Raw genomic sequence first — 20,415 nt, forward strand, 5'->3', positions numbered from 1 at the left:
AAGCTGGTATTGTTGTGAGTCAGAGCAATTGTTTTATCGCATTGTCAGATTGTTATTAGGTTGGCGTTAATCGTTAGATTTCAACTGTTATGTAATAGTTAAAAACCGGTAGTTAGCTTAATTATGAATGTCGACGTAGTATAAAACAATGACTTACCATCAGACCATTATTATTTATAATTGTATTGTCTGATTGTAAATTATCCATTGTTTTTGGTCGTATTAAGCTACTTTTTTAGGATTTATTATTTTTGTCTATTTTTGCAAGCAATAAACTGGAAATGGCAGTTATTTAACCTTAATGTATTATTTTGTAAGTTTTTAAAGTAAAGTTTTTTATTATATTCATAAGTTAAACTACTAAAACAGTTTTAAATAGGTTTGCATTTTCTAGAATGGATCATAAAAAATTCTCATGTATATACTTTCTAAAAATTCTTTATTTACTTTTAAAATTCAAATTAAATTTAACCAAAGTTAATTTAGACTTGTTAAGTTAATTTAGACGTTATTATATAAATATATAAAATATTTAATAAGGGTTTACCTAACAACATATTTAGAAATTTTGCATTTTTTTAAATTTAAAATTATAGAAAGTCTTAGGTTACTATATAAAAATGATAAATTATAAAAAAATAGTGATGCTAATATCAATGTTAACAAAACTATGTTTCGAAATTAGATATACAATTTAACTATTTTTATACAAGATTTTACGTGTAATTTAAATTAAATTTTATAATACAGTGTTGGAATGGATAGTAAATCACATTTGTGATAATATTTGTAATCAAGCTGACCTGTTTAATAAAAATGAAACTAAGAAAACATTTTCTGGTTCTATTTACGCTTGAATGTGAGTGATGTTTAAATTTTCATTATGACCAGTTTAATAACTTCCTAATATCAACAACAATTTTGTTAATACCTTTATTATTTGGCTATAAAATTAACAATAAAATAGAAGTTGCAGTTTAGGTTTTTTATTGTAATGAGTACAATCGATACACATTATGTTATCCTAATATTATTATCTACAAATTTTAAATAAATGAAAACCACTGTGTGGTATAATAGTAAACACTTAGATTCAAGTTAAAACATGGGCCAAGCTACCCTGTTAAATCAATTATATTTTGTGTTTCATTAATTATTAATGAACCACTATAACTGGAAAACCACTTTGGTATAGTACAGTATATAATAACAAAACAGAATTTAAAAAAAAAGGTTTGTACAATTTCTGCAATCTACCCATAGCCTGTATATATATTAATATTTTTTCTGTATGATTTTGTTTCCAAGTTTATATTTTAAAAACTGAAAATTTATTTAAAGGAAAATTAAAATAAAACTTAGTTATTTTTTGGTTTAACTTTTAAAATAAAATATCAAAAAGCGTTTGATTTTCAGCTTTTTCAGTTTAGGGGAATTAAAAATTTTTAACAATTATTTTGTTTTTAAGGTTTGGTTGCTGTTGTTATAGCAACAGAACTGAATAGTTTGGAACAAAATGTAACTTGCCCTCAAATTTCTCCTGACTTTCAATCTTCCTACTTGCAGGTTACTTTTGAATAATTTTTTTTTCATTTTAATTTCGATTGATATAAAATGTTTGGATCTCTATTAGTTTCGCACGCCCTACATAAACAGGGTGTGTAACCAAAATGCGGTACATGTAATTAAACAAAAAGGTTGCATAAATTAAACCCTTACCCTAACCCTCACATATTCAGTTTACCCATTAACACATCTGACTGGTAAAGCGGACTAAGTTATACTCATTAAAACATATTTCAACTAATTTTTAATGTCTGGTTGAACAATTGCCATACTTAGGTTATAACGCCTTGTTAAACTCGGGCGTGCAAAACTAATAGAGATCTAAATATTTTAAGTTGTTTTTATATATAGTTTACTTGCAATTCATGTGAACCCTTTTTAAATTTATATAATTTTTTTTAATAAATATAAATTATTTTTAGTATGATGTTGAATTAACAATTTAGTTAAAATATTATTTTATATTTGTTTCATTGCAAAAGTATTTTAACTTAGCATACATTCACATAAAAGTATTTGAATTGCTAAACAAATACAATGTGGCATATAGTAAGAAGAACATTAATCCTATGGCTAACCTAAGTGGTTTTGTAACTACTTGAATACCTATTTAGTTTTTTTGTATATATGTATATAAAGCCTATATAATGTTTAGTTTTTTTGCAAAGTTTTGATGTTTAATTTAAATCACTTGCTAAAAATTTCAATTTAAAAATTTATTCTAATATTTTTAAGGGATTTAAACAAATTAACATTGATCAAGAAAGCAATTTACTGACTGGATGTGTTGCTCCAAATGTAGAGAATGAAAATTATGTTATTTACATTAAAAACAATGCTGAAAATAAGGTGTGGCATAATTAAATATCTTTTAGATTTGTGTATAGCCGTTTTTTGAGTTTTCAAACAATTTTTAAAATTTAAGTTATATTAAAGACAATATTTCGAATAGTGTTTTTCAATCTTTGTAGGTGTTTTCATAAATTAAGTAATTATAAAAGATGTTTAAACAAAACAACATTATTGTGGTAGTTTTAAAACTAAGCTGGATTTATGTAAAGTATGTGGGGTAGAAGTCCTTAACTTACTTAGATTTTTATCCATCCAAATATATACTTAGTATATATATATTTGTTTAAAAATATTTTAGGTTTACCTCACGTTTTTGAACACTGAAATGAAAGCTACACCTCATAACATTGTACTGGCTTCACCCTCACCAACTACTTGGATTATATATCAACTTAATACCAGCAATACAATCTTTAATTATTATGTAGGTACAGTTAAAACTATGTCACAGTGTGAATTTGCTATTTAATGCAGGACCTAAAATTTTTTTATGGACCCAATAATTATTTTTATGATTAACAAATTATATTATAAAAAGGTAAAACTAACATTTATGTTGTATGTTTTTATTTAAAATAGGCTTATTTTTGTAATGTATTTAATATGAAAAAAGCAGAGAAATTTTGGATAGTGCGTTTCAATAATTTAAGATAATTGTAAAGGGTTTTACTAAATCAATTTAAATTAACTTAAAAGTTGTTTTAAAAAAATATAATCTTATAAAAAATGTTGGTTGACCCTGTTAAGATAAAAAGTATTTAAGTTTTAAATTTTTAAGGTATTTAAGTTTTTTAAAGTTTTAAATTAATTTAAATATATGATATATTCATTTTTTTTCTAAATGTCTTCTTTTTACCTGAATTTTTTTTTAAATAAAAACATGTTTAGACTAATTTTTAGTTTGCACCAGCATCAGTTGCAGTGAGTTGCATTATAAAAATTGGGTTAACACGTTATCAATTTCCATTTGTACTGGTTTAGGTTTATTCGGGCTCCAAAGTCATTAATGGAGACACGGGGGAGAAAATATCAAAGGCAACTATGGAAGAAACATTTAACCCAGGATGGTATTCTGCTCAACTTTTTTCAATGTTAAAAAAAAGCATTTTTAGAAGTGACATAAAAAGCTATATCCAACTTGAAAGAGCTGACTTTTTGCGGATTGATTTTGGAGCTTATCTAGTTCCTCAAGGTAGGCATAATTTTTATTGAATGAAAATAAATTTTGCTTTTAAATCACTGCATTACAAAAACACATGGAATTTATCACATTTTTTTGTTTTGTTATTATTGTTAGTACAACTGACTACAAGAAATATACAACACATGCTTTGAAATATATTTACTACCGCTATATTAAATTACCACAACAATACAATAATAATATCGTTTGTTTATTTTTTCAATTGATGTTAAAGAAATTCTTTTATTTACCGATTGCATTTAATAGCAAAATTTAATTTGTTTAAAATTATTGATTTATTATTATTTAATTCTTAGGTGTGGACTGTGGAATAAAAATTCACAATTTTTAAACTATTTTTTTTATTTGTTAATAAATAAATGTGTATAATTTTTTACAGATGAAAGCTGTAAAATAAAATCTAACTGGAAAGCACCAAGTAATTTTATTTCTGCTTCTTACCTCGATTCTATTCTACCCACATCTGCTTGCTCCTTACTTGATACTGACATTAAACCACGGGTTCAATTTCTTGTGGAAATCAACAATAGCAGGTATGTATTAAAATAAATAACTGATTTTATCTATATATTTCTACATATACTATTTAAGTTATCTTCTGTATGTTGCCACTTACGAAATAATGTATTGATTCTGTCTTGTTAATTGATAGGTATTTGAAATTGTTATTTTTAACTGCGATTAGTAATTATTGTAAAATTACTTAGGATGTGGCAAAAATTTAAATTAAGCAAAATTTTGTATTACTCTTGCACTTATTTTACGTAATTTATGCATTTAATTTTTCTATATTGATACGCATAAATTATAGCGAATATAATATAATTTTTTTTCTTCTGTATGTAACTTAATCAAATATAATTTTAACAATAACATGAATGATGATTTTTAGCAATAAGCCTTAGGGCTAGTTTAAAATATTGATACTATCTGTTAAAAATGCATGGCATAATTGCAAAATAAAAATCTGTTTTTCAGTAAAATACAAATTACCCATTTAATATTTATTTAATTTGTTATATATATATACGAATTTTGTTAAGCTTTTTTTTCCTTATCAACTATCTAAATTTTTAAAAAAGTTAGCATTTACAAATTTGGATTAATTTAAACATAATATTACATTTGTATTACATACAATGTTTGCCTCTTTTTTAAAGGGTTAGTAGGGCATGTTAGACTACATTTTTAAACATTATTAAAATTAAAAATTATGGTTTTGTTAGCAATAGTCAATATATCCAAATTGAGTCGCAAAATTTTTTTAGAATTATTTTGTAAATATTTATTTTATTATTATAGATTTAAATTCCCAATTTAGCATAATTTTTTTATGTATTTATTTAAAAAAAATTTTTTTATGTTTTTATTGTTTTACACAAATTTTTAAAATCTCGCTTTAATAAAACTTTTAGGTTAAAGCCAGCAATGTTGCTGTGGTTAAATGGTGTAGAGGCTTTAAACCCAGGCTCCGAAGTTGTTATAGTTTTATCAACCACTTACCCAGTGCAGTGGGAAGTGGTTACCCCCCTCAACATCCCCTTATCTTGCAATCTACGATTTGAGGTAACAAAAATTTTAATTGATGAAAATTGTTTTTTAACTAAAATTTCAAGGTTGCTGGATATGGTAGCTGGTGAAAAATTTTGTTTTTTTTTAGTTGTTATAATAACTTTGTTTGGCAAAAATAATTTTTTTTATAAACAATAATATATAATGTTTTTTTATTGTTTTTGTAGATTTCTACTGGAAGTTCTTTGTCCGATGGTAACATTGCTTTAACTGATGGTACCACACAAAAAATATCATACTTTAAATCAATGCCTTTTGAAAATAAAAGTATATAAATTTTTGAATTTTTTTTTCTAAATACTATGAAATTTCTAACGCTGTTTTTAAAAAAGTGTAAACTTTATTTTTTTAGAAAATTTTGCTAATAATGCAATAAAATTTATTTATTTATTAGGATCACAGTTACTGGTGAAAATGAGTAAAGTTCATCCAGTTCAATCTTATGTTTATTTTAACCAATCAGTTGATTATGTTGAACTTAAAATTCCACATTCACTAGGTAGGATTGTATTTCTATCGTGAATAGATTAACAAAAAATATTGTGGGAAATTTTTAGTGGCATTTAAAAAGATTTCTAAAAAAATTTATTTTGTTCAAAATTTTATTAAATTTTTTCCCATTTTTTGGTATACATTTTAGGTATTTTTATTGGTGTACTTTATTTAAATGTTCTTGTTTGTTAACGTTTACATAACATAGAACCGCGGCAGAAACATATTGGTTAAATTGGAAGGCCAATTTGATTAACTGTGGGAATAAGGAAGACTAACATCCTTTAATCATTTTTTGGGGAAATGTTTTTTCCTTGGAAATTTACATATTATGTATTGACAACAAGATTAATTTGCTCAAAATTTTTAAAGTATTTTAAAGTAATAAAATCCACTATTGGATCGGTTTTGTAGTTGAAAATAACAATATACAATACTTGGTGGTTTAAGTGGTATACTTTTTAAATAAAGAAGTAAATCAGGTTTAATCAGATTAAAAAGGATAAACTTTAGTAAACTTTAACATTTACAAACATACCTTAAATTTAAAACTATAAACACACAATAATAATCATAAAAATCATAAATAAACACAATATTCATAGGCTTAAAAAATATATCAACTTTTTTAATATCTATTTTAGGTTTTGGAATTTTGTTGTTGTGTATTCCAAATATTATTTTTTTAAAAGAGTTGTAAATGTAAGAAATTCAAAGAAATTTTATTTGTTTTCGGAAATTGTAAAAAAGTTTGTAATTGTTGTTCGGTTTAAAGTTTTATATCGGATTCAAATATAAACACTTTGTTAAATATAACTTCTCTTGTTGAACTTAGATTCTGAAAAATTGTTTTTTGTTTACTAATAAAATAATATATATACACATAAAATGATTCTAATAATTTTAGTACTAAATCTTATAATTTTTACATTTTATTTTTTCAATGAAAAATAATATATTTTTATTTTTGACAAAGTTTTCTATTTTACATTTTCAGTAAAAGCCACCCCTAAGCTACCATCAGTAGAAGAAATAGTTTTATTTCTCGATAACTTGAAGCTTTTTTGTAGGAATAAAATTTGCCAACTTACTGTCCCAACTACTATCTATAAGGTTTGTGAAAAATTTTTACTACCAAAAATTTTTTAATTTAAAAGTTTGTTGAATGGTATTTCTACTTTGTTTTTCGTTATTAACTGGGATCATATTTTTTTGTTGTAATTTATTTTTTAAATTACTGTAACTAATGAAATTCTAATTCCAACATTTTTTATTGAAAACAAGATTTTAAGTTATAATTAATTATTATTTTAATTGAGAATCAGTGGTTTTTATCCTATATTAAAAAATATTGTTAATATTTTGTTAATTGTTTTTTATTCACAGGCTTGTAACTTACTCGAGACACAGATTAGGGTTGGAGACGAGGATTGTGAGATCGAGATGAATGAGGAACAAGAGGATTTTTACTCGGATGACATTGAAGTTGGAAGTTGTGGATTGAGGGAAGTGCACAAATCTTACAAGATTAAGGTAAACATTTTTTTTGTTAATTTTTGTCAATTTAAATTTTTTTTAGCTGATATACTGTTAAATTAAAATTAAAAAAATTAAATAAAAATTCTTTATTTATTGTCCATAAAAGTCAGGTTTTGATTAAATTCCTACATTTTTTTTGTTAAAATTTTTTGTAGGTCTACTTATTTGTTGGAAAAGAAATCGAAAAAGTTGTTTCAACCCCAATTCCATCAGTGCCAAGTAAGAAACAATATTTTATTCTAAACTCATGGAGTTTGTGTTAAAAAAATGAAATACAAAATTTAAGCACACTTATTATTTCGTTTATTAATTTTTTCCATATAAGTTTTACCTTAGTATATTTGTTGTTTGTTATTAATAAAAAATTACTATTACATTTGAACTCACTTTATTACAGAACAATAAACTATTGTATGTTTGTTGGTTTAAAACATCAATCTAGGTGATAAATCACTATTATATACCACACTGCACACATAAAACCACATTAACCTCTTTGGTATCTCGTCATCTTTAAACACTGAAAATTTGTTTGTTCATCTTTGTTGCACAATATTAGTTTTCTGATAAAAAATGTTAAAAAATTTACATCAAGTAGATTTTTCTACTATTTACCTTTTTGGATTTTTTAAAATTTTTTAAATTGTTATTTTTGTTTCAGAAATATCGGTTTACAATGACTTAAATCGAAGCAAAAAACTTCAATTTCCATTTTTGTATTCAACACAACAGGAAAGCTTTTATGTTGAGGTAGGTGAAAGTTTAATTGCGTATTAAGTTATTAAATTGGTGTAGAGAATACAATCCTATTATCAACTTAATTTGATTTATGATTTAATCGAATAAGATAAATCAAAAAACTTAAAAATAAGTTAAAATTCATTTTTAAATTTACCATAAAATAAACATAACTTAAATTGCATTTATGTAACAAAAACACGCTTAATATGTTCTGTGTTATATGTCACTCAATGCATTGATAACACAGTTTTATGCTAACCAAAATGTATCCTACAAGACCATTCAATTGTATACTTTATCACAGTATAAGCACCCTTAGCACATTTTCTATTGTACAGATAGTTCTCCAGAATGGAAATAGTTAAATTACCACACACATAGTTTTAATGCAATGACATCATTTATAGATTTGGAATGGTAAATCACAGAAAAAAAACAAGATTCTCTTTAAAACTAAAATTTTTTATAAAAATATTTATTAATTGACTTTCTTTAGGCAATTACCTAAAAGATATATCAAAAAACTTTACAAAGGTATAAGAGTTTTAATGTTTTTTTATTATATGTCAATATTAACTTTAGGTTTCAATGGCAAGTACAGATTTAAGCAGTGGAATAAACTTAGACCAGTGTTATCTAAAGTATGCGGGCTTAAATAAATCAAGCTACGAATATCTAATCTACAACAACTGCCCTGTGAACAAGCATGTGGGGTATGTTTAAATATCATAATATGTATTGTTAAGAGATTTATAAGTTTTTAAATATTGATTATTGAAAAAAAATTGTCGAAATTTAAAAAAAAGTACTGCAATGATATTTGATGCATTAATTACATTTTATTGATATTAATTGTTAAGTTAACATATAATTTTAATCTAACTTTTATTTTGTAATACTTAAACATTTGTTTGTAAAAACATTTAAAAAAGTTTATAAATCGGTCAATTCAATTTGTTGTTACACTTGAATAGCATACCTAATACACTTTTAAGTTGATGTCGAGTTTCCCCATAAGGGCTTGTTCAAATATTATTTGAACAATGATTAATGAATGGCAGGTTGAAAGCCATCTCCAAAATTGACATAAATAGCATAATTATTTTAGGCAAAAATTTTTGTACATAAACTATAATTAATTTTTTTTATCACAAAATGTTAATAAAATTTAAATTTAGTTAAGAACATAACTTAAAATTTGTGGGTTTTGTTATCTAGGTTTTATTGGCTTAACTATAAAAATGTATGCAAGTTAAATTGTGTTCAGTAGACTGTTAAATTATGTGAAATTAATCATCTGTACCTGAAATTAATTATTTAACCCTAAACTTTTATAACAAATTTCTATTACCAACATTTATGTAGTAATATTAATGATTTGTTTATATTTCAAATATTGATAATCTTTTATGAATTATGACAAATTTGTAAGTTTTGAAAACTAAATAACACATGAATATGGTAAACAAAATAAATAAATACTTATCCTTTAAGTATTTTTATCTAAATAAATATTTTTTTAAAAGTTTAAACTTTCTTTTTTTTAGGATGCTTTTTACTTACTGTCCCGATGATGTGCATCAGCAAGTTTTTACTTTTTCCCAAGACTTGTTTTCTCTTCCCAACAAGGATTACAGTTTAGTTTGTCATGTGACAACCTGTGACATTGATGATAATTTAATGGTAAGGATTGTAAAACTTATTTCAAAAAAATTATTTGCTATTTAGCATATCTTATTTGTTTGAGAAGTTTTGTAAAAAAGGCTTTTATGTCATATACATTTTTATGTGATCAATGACTTTCAGGTTTAAACTCAATACCAATTTAATTATTTCTTTGTCCTAAATTGGAATATACCTCAGAAATGTTGATTATTTAGATTTTAATATTTTTGAACAGTTTTTTATCTGTTTGTTTTATTTATGTACAAACCTTAATCATATTTCTTATGTAGTGCCAGAATAGTGATATACAAAGTTGCTATGGGGTAATGGATTACAATCATGATTACAATGCTTTGGAAACTGAATATGTTTTAGAAGTTGGAACTTTTAAACAAACTCAAGAAGCTCCAAGTAAACTTTTGTTTTAATACTTTAAATGAATAAAAAAATGTATTGTCATAACAGTTTCAAAATTTGTGATGCCATTTATTTTTTTAATTTTTTCACTTATTCAGCCCAAACACAAGAACCAAAAATGCTGGCAAAAAATGTTGCAATAAGCCCAAGTATGGTCATTTTTATTGGATTCTCGACATTTTTTATTGGCATTATTCTTGTTATTATTTTGTGGACAATACATACACATTATCAAAAGAAAAAGCAAACTTATACAAACAATGTTAAATCGAGGGGAAATTATGCTTCTGTCAGGTAAAATTATTATTTGTTTCATTTGCAAAATTTCTTCATATTTTTTTGCAATAGTAAAATTTAATTAATTTTAAATCTAATGCAATTGTTTTCTTAGAACCGATTATGAATTGAAAAATCAAAATGGATTTCCATTAGACAATGGTAGGCAAAACATATTTAACATAACATATGAAATGCTAATTTTAAAAATGTCTAGGTTATTATTGTTTGTGATTTTGTGGGATTAATATGTTTGCTCGATAGGGCTTTGGTAAAATTAAATATGTGGTAAAGTAGGACCAATTGTTAAACATGATTAATCATTATATCAACCATTAACTTGAACTTGTCAATTTCAGCTACCTAAGCAATCATGAAATTTCCAATAAAACTACCGAAGTGGTTTATAAAATATTTAAAATATTGGCAGATTTTCAATTATAATTACAAAATTTTTTTGTGTATTAATAAAGAAAATAAAAAAAATTAAACTTTAGTGAAAAAGGAGAGCCGAACAGATCAAATGTTGTCAGTGAAGCAAGGTTCAAAAACAAGTGGTCATCATTTAGCAAACTCTAAAGCCGAGGTAGGTTTCATTAGATATTTTGTTAAAATTTAATTTAGTCTGTAATACCATAATTTTTCTCTTAATCAAATGTCAAAAAAAGGTTAGAAAAGTTTTAGAAAATTTTTGGTATTTAAAGTTAACTTATATTATAAATATTTTAACTTTAAAAATTGTTGTTTAGGAAGAGTTGATACTTCCACTATTGAATGGGGATACACGAATACCTCTTACCCAAACTCACCCTGACAGCTCTGGGGAGGGAGATGCTGGATACTCCTCAAACGGGAAGACCAAGAGTGAAAGCTTTTCACCTTCTCGTTTTACTCTGGAGGAGCAAATTCCTTACATGAAGGAGGATGTTGTTTGAGCGTGGTACTTGTTAGTAGACCTCATTTTTTTATCCCAACGGAGCCTCAACTCGCCTTCTAGTTTACTTCTCAGTACTTTTTTATGACCAACAATGTTTTAATGGCCTGACCTCTTTAGTCTGCACAACTTTTTTAGACTGCTCTTTTGTTGTGCTTAAGAGCATATCTTGCACATACATCTCACAGGGATTTGGAAAACTGCACACATTGATTACAACCTTGAAAAAACAACAGACAATATTTGTTGTTGTTTTGTTTTATACTTGTTTACTGAAAAGATTTGAAAAATCTTTGTATTTGTTTCCCTGATAACACTGGAATGTGGCACAAAACGGCCACATCTCTACTTCAGCATTAACCTCGTTGCCCTACATTGTTTGAATACAAGGTCTGAACTACATCAGTTTTATTCAGTAGTTGATTTGAGTCTATAAATCAACACACAACAAAAAAGACGACAAAAGCACCTCTCTATTCTCTTTCATTACCTCAAGCTAAAACCTCACAGATAGTTATGTATTACATCGTTTGCTCGCTTTTGGCTCACCTTGTGTATACGGTGCAGACCTGACAATTTCTAACAAGACGAATTAGTCACATGACCTCACATTGTGTGATTAAGTCCCTATGAGACCTGTTTAAACATTTTTTTATGTATCCAAAAGTTTTGGATTTAGTACCCAAAATATATCTTAGCATTAAATGTATTTGTTGATTTTTTTTTCATTGTTGGCTAACCATGTAAAAATTTTTGTTTGGCAACTTGTTTTTACCTCATATTTTTACACCTCATTCGGGTTACATAATTTTTTTACATTCTTTGTTGGCCTAGACGTGCTTTAAACACTACCATTAGCACAGGCCATGTCAACTTTCTAGACGAAGTGTGCAAAAAATTTTTATGATTTCACTTTAAGTTCAAATTGACTGTCCGAAATATAAGTTCAAAACTTTATTGCAATATTGGATATGTGCAAATATTGAAATTGAATTTCAAAGGCACCTAATACCTTTTTGCAATTCAAAACATATTCTGAATTTGTCAAATTGTTGAACAATTTTTTTTTACATTTTAGTTGTTTGTAAATCAACTTATAATACATTTTTTCTTTAATTAATTGTGTTTAAAAAAAGTTAATGTAATTGACTTTTTTTCACTGAATTACAAGTTTTTAAAACTTAAATGTAAATGTTAAACTAACTGTTACATAATAAGCTATATTGAAAATTTCCTTTAAAAAGGTTTAAGGTAATTATTTTTTTATGTTTTTAAGGTGGATTTTAACCGGTTTCTAAATGAAATTGTTCTATATTAATTGATTTATTTTTATATGTATCTTTATTATAATTTAATAACTTTTCTTGGTAAATGTTTTTATCCACTGATTTAAAATAGCGTCGTTATTTACTGACTTTTGTTAACAGTATCACTTTACCGTTTGTAAAATCGTTTTTTTATGTGACTGCTTTATGTATTTTGTCGGTAAAAAGAATGCAGCCCAAGGACTTTTATTGGACATCCGTTAAAAAGCCAAATTTAAACGTTATAATGCTATTTTATTTATGTGCTTTAATATATTTAGCAGCAGACGTAACATTCAGGCCCAATTTTAATAAGACTTCGTGACTTCGCTTTTTGATTTTCCCTACCTCCATATAAATAAACACTGGGTACAAAGTATAAAAAAATGTTTTAAATATTAACTGCCTTGACATATAAAGTTCATCGGAAAATAACACTTTCTATTATATTGGGCAGCGTTTCTTTTTATTGCATCTCGTATTCGTATCATCTTTTTTATTTCCACAACTAATGTTCTTGTTATCTTTCACAAACTCGTTTTATTTCGAAAGTTCAAATACGATTTCGATATTTAAAAAATAAAAGAATCTGGTTAAAATTTGGTTTAATGTTGTTTTGTTAAGTATTTATTAACTGTTTTTTTAGTTTTAACAAATATTTAGTTAAAGTTTAAGTTAACAATAACCGCGTTAAAATATTGTTTATATAGATATAATTTTAATTTATTTACAAAAAATTTTAGCGTAGCTTACTAACTCGGCCTAAGTAAAGTTTTATTATCCATGCTACGACTGGTAAGATTGTTTAATAAATGTAGATTAAAAATAGATTTCAAAATATTATTAAGTTATTAAGACGCTCAAAAATAAAGTAAACCGAAAACTACTAAGGGCAGGACCTAATCACATAACTTGCAATCACAAACTAGATTTATTTGATAAATAAAATATGGTTCGAAATTATTTGATTACTTTAAAAAATAAAAAAATATATGCATAAACATTAACTAATAATATTACATACCTTTGATTTTTGATAAACAAACAAGCATTTACATTTATTATACAAACAAAAACTTGAATAAACAAACACCTATTAATTAGTAATTAGTAACAAAAATTAAAATTTTAATTTATTTTTGAGTTACTAATATCACGATATACAATTGACAAAAATTAAAAAAATTAACAACAACTTTGAATTTTAATAAACAAACACTTATTAATTAGTAATTAGTAATAAAAATTAAAATTCTATTTTATTTTTGAGTTACTAATATCATGATATACAATTGACCAAAATTTAAAAAATTAACAACAACCTTTAAATTTTAATAAACAAACACCTATTAATAATAAATTAGTGATAAAAATAAAAATTTTAATTTATTTTTGAGTTAGTGATATCATGATATACAATTGACCAAGATTTAAAATTAATAACAACCTTTAAATTTTAATAAACAAACACCTTTTAATTAGTAATTAGTGATATTTACATGTCGTAAAAAATGGGAGGTTTTTGATTTGTTGGGATAATAACAAACATACTAAAAATTTAGAACTTTTAGTTTTAAAGAACAAAAGTTATCATCTTTCAAAATTCGGACAAATAAGAATAAAAACAACTAGATTTATTTGATAAATAAAATATGGTTCAAAATCATTTGATTATTTTTTAAAATTAATCTTTATTAATAAATAAAATTATGCATAAACATTACTTAATTATGAATATTAACTAAATAAATAAATTTAATATTACATAATCAATTATTAGACTAAAAACGTGGATAAGAAAATTTCGGAACAAAATTATTTTAAAAGTTTTAAAATATCAGTATTTAATTTTTTAATTAACAAAAGTAATTAAATATACTCAACAAACAAAAATTATTTTTTTAACCCAGTTTTAAGTTGTTGATATCAGAATATACATTAAACAAGTTTTAAATGCCTAAAATTGATTTTTAATTAATAAACAAGCATTTAAATAAAATAAACAAACAAAAATTATTTTTTAAACATGTATTTTAATTACTCACATCATAAAATACATTATATTAAATTTTAAATGCTTAATATCAAACTTTAATTTTTAATAAACAAACAAGAATTTAAATATAATAAACAAACAAAAATTAAATTTTTAATCCATTTTCGAGTTATTAATATTATGATATATAATTGACCAAAATTTGAAAACTTAATAACGATCTCTAAATTTTAAAAAACAAACACCTATTAATTACTAATTAATATTATTTAAATTATCAAAATAGGAGGATTGAAACACAATATGATAATAAACAACATACTAAAATTTTAAAAATTAATATACACAAAATCAAAAGTTATTCGATTTCAAAATTTGGATTAGTAAGAATAAAAATAAATATACGGACAATAACAATATGTTTCGAAATCTAAGATTTCGAACCATAATAATAATAACTAGATTTATTTAATAAATAAAATATAGTTCGAAATTATTTGATTATTTTTAAAAACTATTAATAAATAAAGTTACGCATAAACATTACTTAATTATAAATATTAACTAAATTAATAAATCAAATATTACGTATTCAGTTATAAAACTAAAATCATATTAAATGATTGTACTAAAAAAATTTCAAAACAAAATTGTTTTAAATGTTTTTAAAAAAAAATCCTTTTTAAGTAATTAATATTATAATATAAAAATGTTACGTTTACAATATAAAACTATTTAAGATTTCAAAGCATAATAATTTTTACAACAAAAATAATCCCGACTAGTAAGGTCGTGGTAAAAAAAAATTGAAACGTTACCGAAGAAAAGCGTAATTCGTTTCAGGCAATCAGCGCCGAAGTTAGCGAAGCGCAGAATTTAAGAGAAGCGCTTTTAGGTTTTGTGTTAAAACATGTGGTATATAGTTTAATAGTAAGTTTATAAAGCTAATATTTAATTAAATATTTCAAATTAATAAAGTTTTCTCTTTTAAATTGTTTCGTAAGATAACGACGTTGTTAGTTTTTTATAATTTGATTAGTTAAGAAACTATTTCTTTATACGCCTTTAGCATAATGCGTTGCGGATGAATACAGCTGACGTCACAACTTGACTTCTTGGATCGGCTTGTCTGCCATTAAGTTTAAGTTAGTCTGTGTTCAGGATGTTTGTTTTATGTTTTAGCTAAGTTGAGAGTTTAAGCCATGTCGAAAGCGTCTTTAGGACGAAGCCATCTTTTTCTTTAACAAATCGAGTTAAGTGAATTATTTTATAAGTTTTAGTAGTTATTTTTTTAGTGTATATGGTGTTGTTTAATTGGTTATGCAGTGCGTTAGGGGTAGGGTCGTGCGCGTATCGATACATTCGTTGTTTTAATGTTTGAGGTATTGCGTTTAACAGTCCGCGTATTTATTAAACAACACTATTTGAAAGCGTATCAATAAATAATACCTAACTAGACATTTTAACTGCCCCTAGTTTATATTTGCAGTTGTAGATGACGATCTCGCAGAGAGAGAGTGGCTGATGATGATCTGACGAGAAATAGGTACTAATTAGGCGATTCTACGGTGATTTAAAGAGAAATTGAAGAGTGTGATGTGGGCCTCAGGTAGTTGTAAATTTAGGCTTTGATGAGCTGTGAGGAAAAGACCAAAAAGGTGATTTCTTGAGCATCCCGGTAAGATACTTGTTTTTCGAAAAAAATATATATTAAATAGATAATAAATTTATTTCTCATTGTACAACTTTTACACGTTTCCCTCATAACCAAAGGCCTACACCCTAGCTTTGAAGGCTATGGTATAACTTGTAAAGTTTTAAGATATTATTGATAACAGATATTATACTAAAAATGACCTAAGACTAAGATTAGCCTAGTTGGATTAGGCGGGTTGTCAGTCTTGCTTTAAATTGAATTCGTGCGCGTGTTGCAACACATTGCTCTGTTCGTCGCTTTAGTTTGCGTCGCTTTCGTTGTTCGTCGCTTCCGTTGATCGCCGCTTTCCACGCGTTCGTTGTTCGCCGCTTTCGACGCATTCGTTGTTCGCCGCTTTCGACGCTTTCGTTGTTCGCCGCAATCGTCGCTTCCGTTATTCGCCGCTTTCGTCGATCGCTTCAGTTGTTACGCTAGTTTGCGTCAATTTCGTTGTTCGTCGCTTCCGTCGCTTTAATTGTAACATTGTCAGTTTGCGTGCGTCGATTTGAGTCGCTTTGGCTGTAAATTTGCCAGTTTGCGTCGGTTTAGTTGTTTCTTTTCTAAGGTTTTAGATGACAACTTTGTGGAGCCGAGGGATCTGATGATGATGATGATAAAATGAGGTAAAGAGAAAATAGGTAACCTGTAGTTCCTTGATCAACCAGGTGAAATGTTAACTAATTAACTAAAATTTTTTTGTATTTAGACATAACTGCTTTCCAGCATTCTTATTAAGGTTTCAGACGACGATTTTGTAAAGCTGAATGATTTAATGAAAAATTAAGAACAACATCTGGGGGATCTGATGATGATTTCATGAAAAATGAAGAAACTTTTGGAGGATCTAATGAGGAATCGAGAAATATAGGTAACATAAAGTCTTCTGAACAACAAGGTAATATGTTAACCAATTTTAATTTTTAATTAGACATAAATAACTGCTTTTTAGCTTTCTTTTTAAGGTTTTAGATTTCAGATGACGATCTCATGAACCTGAAGGATCTGATAAGGAATAGAGGAACATCTGGTAGATCTAATGGTGATTTAATAAGAAATAAAGGAACATCTGGAGGATCTAATGAGAAAGCGAGAAAGATAAGTAAAATGTAGCCTTTCGAACAACATGGTAATCTGTTAACTAATTTTAATTTTTAATTAGACATATATAACTGCTTTTTAGCTTTCTTTTTAAGGTTTCAGATTTCAGATGACGATTTTGTGAACCTGGCGGATCTGATGAGGAATAGAGGAACACATGGAGGATTTAATGACAATTTCATGAAAAATGAAGGAACATCTGGAGGATCTAATGAGGAATCGAGAAAGATAAGTAACATGTAGTCTTCTGAACAACAAGGTAATATTTTAACTAATTTTAATTTTTAATTAGACATGGATAACTGCTTTTAGCTTTCTTTTTAAGGTTTTAGATTTCAGATGACGATCTCGTGAACCTGGAGGATCTGATGAGAAATAGAGGAACATCTGGTGGATCTGAAGGTAATTTCATGAAAAATGAAGGAACATCTGAAGAATCTAAGGAGGAATCGAGAATGATAAGTAAAATGTAGTCTTCCGAACAACAAGGTAATATTTTAACTAATTTTAATTTTTAATTAGACATATATAACTGCTTTTAGCTTTCTTTTTAAGGTTTTAGATTTCAGATGACGATCTCGTGAACCTGGAGGATCTGATGAGGAATAGAGGAACATCTAGAGGATCTGATGATGATTTCATGAAAAATGAAGGAACATCTGAAGGATCTAATGAGGAATCGAGAAAGATAAGTAACATGCAGTCTTCTGAACAACAAGGTAATATTTTAACTAATTTTAATTTTTAATTAGACATACATAACTGCTTTTTAGCTTTCTTTTTAAGGGTTTAGATTTCAGATGACGATCTCGTGAACCTGGAGGATCTGATGAGGAATAGAGGAATATCTAGAGGATCTGATGATGAATTCATGAAAAATAAAGGAACATCTGGAGGATGTAATAAGGAATCGAGAATGATAAGTAACATGTAGTCTTCTGATCAACAAGGTAATAATATTTTAACTAATTTTAATTTTTAATTAGACATATATAACTGCTTTTTTGCTTTCTTTTTAAGGTTTTAGATTTCAGATGACAACCCCGTGAACCTGACGGATCTGATGAGGAATAGAGGAACACATGGAGGATTTAATGATGATTTTATGAAGAATAAAGGAACATCTCGAGGATCTAATGAGGAATCGAGAAAGATAGGTAACATGTAGTCTTCTGAACAACAAGGTAATATGTTAACCAATTTTGATTTTTAATTAGACAACTGCTTTTTAGCTTTCTTTTTAAGGTTTTAGATTTCAGATGGCGATCTCGTGAACCTGGAGAATGCAATAATAAATAAAATAACATCTGAAGGATCTGATAATAATTTGATGAAGAATAGAGGAACATCTGGAGGATCTGGTGATGATCTCATAAAAGAGGTAGTTGTTAATTGAGGTTTTAATAGGTGTGAGAAGAAAAACAAAAAGGTGATTTCTTTAACATACGGTAAGATATTTGTTTTATAATAAATATATATATATATTAAATTGATAATAACATTATTTGTAATTTTGTGTACATTTTTCTATATGCATTTTTCCTAACAAAAGTCCTACACCTTAACCCTAAAGGTAAAGGCCTCAGCTTGTCAAATTCGAGGTATTGTTGATACAGATATATACTAAAAATGACTAATTATTAGGATCAGCCTAGTTGTATTAGGCGAGTCGTCAATCTTGCGTTCAATCTAATTCGTGCGCGTGTTGCAACATACGCTTCGTTGGTCGCTTTAGTTTGCGTTGCTTTCGTCGTTCGTTGTTCGTCGCTTACGTCGTTCGTCGCTTTTTCTCGTTCGTCGCTTTTTCTCGTTCGTCGCTTTCGTCGTTCGCTTCGACTTAAAAGTCAGTTTACGCCGATTCAGTTTACACAGCAGTTTGCGTCGTTTTAGTTGTCGTAGCTATATTACCATCTGCTAGGTGGAGATCTGTAGACGTCAAAGTCGACCGCTAGTTGGCGTACTAGAGTGCGGTCAGCTGGGATCTACATGCCTGCTATTTGATTTGTTAGCTATTTGTTTATCAGTTACCTACTATTAATAAGTAGGCTACTACTTTGTGTATTGTATTTGTTTAATAACTTGTTGGTTGGTGTTTTAAATTTATTTAAACGACCTTACAATTTGTTTGTTTATTTTAATAATTTTTCTTAATTATTTCCTAATATTATCCCTTTTTTTAATAAAAGTTTGGTATTCATGCGGTAAGTACGTATAACTAAATAATTAATTTTATATATTTGTAATTAAATTAAACAACTGTACCAAATACCATATTTGATTCTTTTCAATTTTTTTCGAGGTCATTTTGTCTACATAGTGTTTAATGCAATCCAGTGTTTCGGATTAGGTTACACTTCGATGATGTCACCCTCTAATCATGTCACCTTTTGAATCGAGAAAGATAGGTAACATATAGTCTTCTAAACGACAAGATAATATGTTCACTATTTTTTTTTTGTAATTAGAAATAGATAACTGCTTTCCAGCTTTTTTGAAGGTTTTAGATGACGATTTTGCTACTACCTTCCAATGATGTTGCTACCCCCTGTGTCCCAATGACGTTGATACCACTTTCTGATGATGTTGCTACCCTTCGCTGATGATGTTGTTCCCCCAAATGATGTCGTTATCCCCCTAATACCTTTTCTACTACTTTCCGATGATGTTGCTACCCGACGATAATTTTTCTTCCACTTTTCAATGATGTTTTTGCCCTTACACAAAACCCCTGAAAATGTTGTTACCACCTCATGGTTATGTTGCTACCCAGCGATATTGCCTTCTGATGATGTTGTTGCCTTCTGATGATGTTGTTGCCTTCTGATGATGTTGTTGCCTGCCGATGATGTTGTTTCCCGCCGATGATGTTGTTTCCCGCCGATGATGTTGTTACCCGCCGATGACGTTGTTACCCGCCGATGATGTTGTTACCCGCCGATGATGTTGTTACCCGCCGATGATGTTGTTACCCGCCGATGATGTTGTTACCCGCCGATGATGTTGTTACCCGCCGATGATGTTGTTACCCGCCGATGATGTTGTTACCCGCCGATGATGTTGTTA

General features: G+C 27.0%; 1 protein-coding gene across 1 annotated transcript; it reads left to right on the forward strand.

Annotated features, from left to right (window-relative positions):
* The first annotated feature begins 726 nt into the window (after nt 1-726).
* LOC145742039 (uncharacterized) lies at nt 727-13,141 on the forward strand. The gene is made up of 20 exons (XM_082559778.1): nt 727-859; nt 1,469-1,566; nt 2,302-2,415; nt 2,717-2,842; nt 3,400-3,610; nt 4,002-4,155; nt 5,038-5,188; nt 5,362-5,461; nt 5,589-5,693; nt 6,684-6,799; nt 7,073-7,219; nt 7,381-7,444; nt 7,887-7,975; nt 8,549-8,679; nt 9,514-9,649; nt 9,922-10,042; nt 10,147-10,342; nt 10,440-10,486; nt 10,822-10,910; nt 11,074-13,141. The coding sequence occupies exons 1-20, from the start codon at nt 817-819 to the stop codon at nt 11,257-11,259; spliced, it is 2,424 nt and encodes an 807-aa protein (XP_082415904.1). The 5' UTR covers nt 727-816; the 3' UTR covers nt 11,260-13,141.
* The last annotated feature ends 7,274 nt before the right edge of the window (nt 13,142-20,415 follow it).

The sequence above is a fragment of the Corella eumyota genome, chromosome 2 (assembly GCF_963082875.1).
Source record: "Corella eumyota chromosome 2, kaCorEumy4.1, whole genome shotgun sequence".
Taxonomy (NCBI): Eukaryota; Metazoa; Chordata; class Ascidiacea; order Phlebobranchia; family Corellidae; genus Corella; species Corella eumyota.